The sequence below is a fragment of the Dioscorea cayenensis genome, chromosome 5 (genome assembly GCF_009730915.1).
Source record: "Dioscorea cayenensis subsp. rotundata cultivar TDr96_F1 chromosome 5, TDr96_F1_v2_PseudoChromosome.rev07_lg8_w22 25.fasta, whole genome shotgun sequence".
NCBI classification, from domain to species: Eukaryota; Viridiplantae; Streptophyta; class Magnoliopsida; order Dioscoreales; family Dioscoreaceae; genus Dioscorea; species Dioscorea cayenensis.
In genome coordinates, this window is record NC_052475.1 from 12,224,041 (window position 1) to 12,229,266 (window position 5,226).

At 34.1% G+C, this 5,226-nt stretch overlaps 1 protein-coding gene across 2 annotated transcripts; it reads right to left on the bottom strand.

Moving 5' to 3' along the window:
* Positions 1-2,798: 2,798 nt before the first annotated feature.
* LOC120262030 (NAC transcription factor 29-like) lies at positions 2,799-4,420 on the bottom strand. Of its 2 annotated transcripts, none has more exons than XM_039270068.1 (3): positions 4,095-4,420; positions 3,579-3,868; positions 2,799-3,450 (listed from the first exon to the last, which is right to left on the bottom strand). In XM_039270068.1, the coding sequence occupies exons 1-3, from the start codon at positions 4,270-4,272 to the stop codon at positions 2,968-2,970; spliced, it is 951 nt and encodes a 316-aa protein (XP_039126002.1). In that variant the 5' UTR covers positions 4,273-4,420; the 3' UTR covers positions 2,799-2,967. The 2 variants fall into 2 exon arrangements, with proteins under 2 accessions (XP_039126002.1, XP_039126001.1); XM_039270067.1 differs by having other exon boundaries at positions 3,579-3,937.
* Positions 4,421-5,226: the final 806 nt, after the last annotated feature.

Sequence of the window (5,226 nt, forward strand, 5' to 3'; positions counted from 1 at the left end):
GGCATGAAAAATTTGACAGAGTGATATTATCACATGGATTTAAATATAATGAAGCTGATAAATGTATTTATTCCAAGTTTACAAATGACTATGGTAATATGTATTTATGTTGATGACATGCTGATTACAATTACCAACTTGCAAGAGATAAATGATACTAAGAAGTATTTAACTTCTTAATTTAAAATGAAAGATTTAGGAGAAGTTGACACAATTTTAGGAATTAAAGTTAAGAAACATAGTAGGGGTTTTGCCTTGTGCCGGTATCACTATGTGGATAGAATTCTATCCAAATTCAATCATTTACATATCAAAGAAGCAAATACGCCATATGATGTACCTAACAAATTAATTGAAAATCCAAGAAGATCTGTTAGTCAATTAGATTATGCTAGTGCAATTGGTAGTTTGATGTATGTCATGCATTGTACTAGGCCAGACATTGCTTTTTCTGTTTGTAAATTATCAAGGTATACTCATAATCCTAGCCATGATCATTGGAGAGCTATTGGAAGAATACTTGGTTATCTTAAAAGGACAAAGTCATTTGCCTTGTTTTATAACAAGTATCCTCCTGTACTAGAAGGTTATAGTGATGCTAGTTGGATAACTAGTGTTTACGATAATAAATTGACATCTAGTTGGATTTTCACTTTAGGTGGAGGAGCAATTTCATGGGCTTTTAAGAAACAACCCTGTATTACACATTCCACCGTGGAATAAGAATTTATTGCTTTATCAGCAGCATGCAAAGAGGCTGAATGGTTAAGAAATTTGTTATTGGGTATAAAGTTGTGGCCACAACCAATGCCAGCAATCTGTTTGTACTGTGATAGTGAAGCTACCATGTCTCTAGCTTTTAATAAGATTTACAATGTTAAATCTAGACATATTGCTTTAAGACATGAATTTATTAGACAACAAATATCTGATGGTATCATAACAGTTGTTTATGTTAGATTAAAAAATAATTTAGCTGACCCATTAACCAAAGGACTCTCGAGGGATGCAATCAAAGGAACTACAACCACAATGGGTCCTAAACCATTTTAAATTTGTCACTATTAATGGGAACCCCACCTTTCTTATTACTTAGTAATACTAATGGTTTAAAGGGTAATAACAAGTTATAGTTGTGACATGCATCAAGCGCAAGTTAGTGATTAAGAAAAAGAGGTTGGGTATTCATTACTCTTAATGAAGTTTTGTGTTCAGAATAAGAACAAGGAAGTCCAAATGAAGGACTTAAAAGAGCTTCACCTATATAAACACAAGAAGTGGTGCCGCTTCTATCAAAATTTTGAAATATCTATATATAATAAATTTTGCAAGTGTTTATGAATCAGGAGGTAGCACAAGGCCATAATATGGTGCTAAAGCTCACGGTGAACGTGTTAAGGAAGAGAATTAGTTTAATGTGTATAAGATTTCCAATCTTGTCACTATAAGAAATTATGGTTTAATATTTTATTTTCTTTTAATTTCAAAAAGATTTAGAAATGTTTATACTAATAGTATGTTTAAGTTGAAAGACACCTTCTAAAGGCATTAAACTAAATATGTTTTATTAAAATATCACTAACTAAGTGGGGGATTGTAAGAATAGTTAGTTATCTTATATAGGATAAATATATGAAAGAAGTATAATTAAATTTTTATTCAAAACAATAACTTGGATTTTGGATAATCTTCTCTTTTAAATTATATGTTATTAATAATATCTATTTGATTTTATTTTTAAAAAGATTTTATTTATCAGTTATCGTTATTGATAATGATTAGTTTTATATTTCAAATGTTGCAACATTTGAAGAGCAACAATTCAGAAAAAGTTGCAACTTTTGAGAAACAACGATTCTGAAACGTTGCACCAATTCCAAAAGTAAAAATCGCAACTTTTGGAAAAGCAACAATTCAATATCTATAAATATTGGCTAACATTCTAAAAATCATATATAACTTCTTTCTCTCTGTTTTAACTTCCTTGAAACGTTTTTGGGTGGGTTTCTTGAATCACTATCTAGAAATCCTTTTTGGCTTTGTATATCCCAAAGGAATCTGCCGCAAACTCATCAGTAACATTGTGGGGGCATAATTCCTTAAGGACAGTGAATACATGCACAAAGCCTAGTAAGTTTTTTCTCAACACTTCTTGCCTTGAATATTTTTCATAGGTGATTTTTGGTTTAGAATTGTAAAAATCTAGGGTTTTTGTTAGCCTTGTGGCGACTTGAGGACGTTTGAGTGGCGTGGGTGTCACTCCTTGGGTTGTCGCGGTGATATAGTTGTGTGCCAGTCCTTCAGGACGGGGCGTGACAATTGCTATGGGTATGCCTATTTTCCCGTGCTAAATACAATGCTAAAATTAGTTTGACATAGTTGTTAAGTTTATTTTCGTGTTAATTTTACCGTGCTAATTTAGCATTTCTTTTAGTGATAACTCATGAAGTTTTATGGAGCAAATTGTAAGTTTCTTTTTTTTTTTTTTTCTTGAAGCTTTTCTTTTATTGCTAAATAAGTTACGATGGAAGACTCTAATGCAAGGGCAACTTTTTGTAAGTTATTAAAAGAAAAAACTCAAATAGTGTAACAAATAACCAAAACGGCTTTTCCATGTGGAGATTGATGTAAATATATATATATATATATATTTTTTTTGAAATAGATTGATGTAAATATAAGAAACGGTTTTCGCAGAGAATAAATATAATTATAACTTATATCAAATTGCATCAGCATTTAATAAAAAAAAATGCACCAGCATTAGTTTAACATGTGGTAAGATGAGAAAAGGCAGATATTAAAAACTTAATCCAAACTCTTATAATTTACATTCCACAAGAGCACTCAAACCATTATCTGGTTGACATTATTTATAACTAGAATATGTGTCACTATGTTCTTAAATAATAGCTAAACAGTAAATATGAGCGTAATATATGAAGAATTACTTATATAATGCCAAAATCAGATCAAGAAGTTCGGAAATTCTTGATCAACAGAATCCGACTGAGCCGGTGAGAACTGGTCTGATTCACTACTATAATTGTTGAATCGCTTATTTGGTGTTAACATCAAGAACTCATCCAAAGCACCAAAAGAAAGCTTTCTTTTGATGGAGTCAAGAACCTGAGTAAGAGGCTGACCCTCCTCAGCTCCATAACTGGTATTTTCTTGTTGATAAATTTGAGTGGAACCCACATCTGAGCTTACGCAGTTGCTATTGCTGCCTGTCAATTCATCATTGGACCCTACTCCTAAAAGGTGCGCAAGTAATTGGTAATCAGTCTCTTCAAGCAAGCCACTCCTCACCCTTTTCATTCCTTGCTTCTCTAGATGATGGTTTGGTATCTTATTACAACAAGTTTTCGAGATTATATTTTCTTCTTCCACTTGCAATGGCATGGCTGCATTCTTGTGTCTAACTCGGCAAAGAACCCAATCATCCAACTGATCGATCAGGCATAAAGAAGCACATGGTTGTTGACATAATTAGTTGATAATCAATCTTAAACAAGTCTAATGTATAAAAATAGTATCATTTAATCTGATGAAAGGCTAGATCATCTTGTGCTTACTCTCATGGAAGTCTTGTTTTTCTGAATGCTAGTTGAAGTTGTGTCAAGAAGTCTGTACTCATGCATCACCCAGTCTGTCTTAATGCCCTTTGGTGGCCTGCCTTTGTAGAAGACAAGGGCTTTCTTCACACCGAGGCACTGTGAACTTCCTGTAGCAAGGATCGGCTTGTCCGTCCCGGTTGCTTTCCAGTAGCCAGCTCCAGCAGCCCTATTTGGACGAGCTCCGTTTGGATATTTTCTATCCCTCGGGCTGAAGAAAAACCATTCCCCTTCACCGAAGAAAGCTTTGCCTGGTTGACAGGCAAGATAAAAAACTCCACATGCATCAGGAAACAACTTTAGGCGATGAACATTAGAAGCTACAGCAGGTAGAAGGACCACATAAATATATATATATATATATATATATAATTAACGTTCTGTTCAGTTCTCTTGTAAGAAAATACAGAGGAAATTATAATTAATCATCATGAGAAAATCTAATAGAACTGATTATGAAAAAGAACTGAAATTCACCAGGCAGATCCCATGGGTTGAATTTGTAGAGGTCGATGTCAGCAATTATTGATGCAGATGGTGCAAGAGAAGAGGTGACTTTTCTCTTCAGATAATGAATAATGAGTTCCTGATCAGTAGGGTGGAATCGGAACCCAGGAGGCAGTTGATGTCCAAGAAAAGAAGCCCTTAATTCCATTGATGTTTCTCTGCACTCAAGCTTACGGTGGTATTAATAGTTCGTTCCTTAGGAGTGGAATGACAAGGCTGCAATCATGATCATTTTATAGTGGGGAGCCGGTGCTGTCTAGGGGGGAGCAGGTTTGAGAAAACAGCCCATTTTGATATCCTTGCTGGGCAAAATGGTGACAATCTCAATTTCTCTTGGAATGAACAACATTTGGACAGCATGGCTTGCAAAAGAACAAGTGCTACGTGTTTATCTTGTTTTATCCGCTGAGACTTATATTACGCTGTATCTGTTTCATGACTACACTTCCCGGAGACTAGTTCATTTATTATTTATTCCAATAGTATGATTTGAATTTGATCAAGGACAAAAACAAATGTTGAAACAGGAAACTTCAAATTGATTAATGCAATGATCAGATGAAAATTACATTTCCGATAAAATATGTTGAACAAGATAAACAATTTTGATAGGATCATAATGAATACTGTGGCAATTGAAGGAATCTTGGCGGAGATAGCTAGGAAGGGTGTTGGTTTAAAGATAACCAATAAAATCTCTTCACTCGTTTTTAAACCAGTTGTCTTATGTTTAGTGTGTTTTGCAACTTTGTTATTCTCAGGTTGACAGCTTCAAAGTGTATTAGCCCTTAATTGGTAGGAATGCGACGTGAAACAGATTTTCAATTTACCTTCTTGGATGTAAATGGCCTGAGAACATCATGCATGTGGTGTAAGCTAAAGACATACAGATAGATCCAAAGGTTTTAGTTCAGCATCACTCCAACGAATTTTTAACAGTTTTGTTTGAATAAAGAGCGACAAAGATATATGATCCCCCCACCATGCATGAAAAAATCAGTTCTCAGAAGTTAATGAAAACCAACTCAAAATCGGACTTGCTGGGAATCAAATGCTTAAGACCCATCAGAATTAAACTTGTGTTTGGTGGGTTAATTATAAC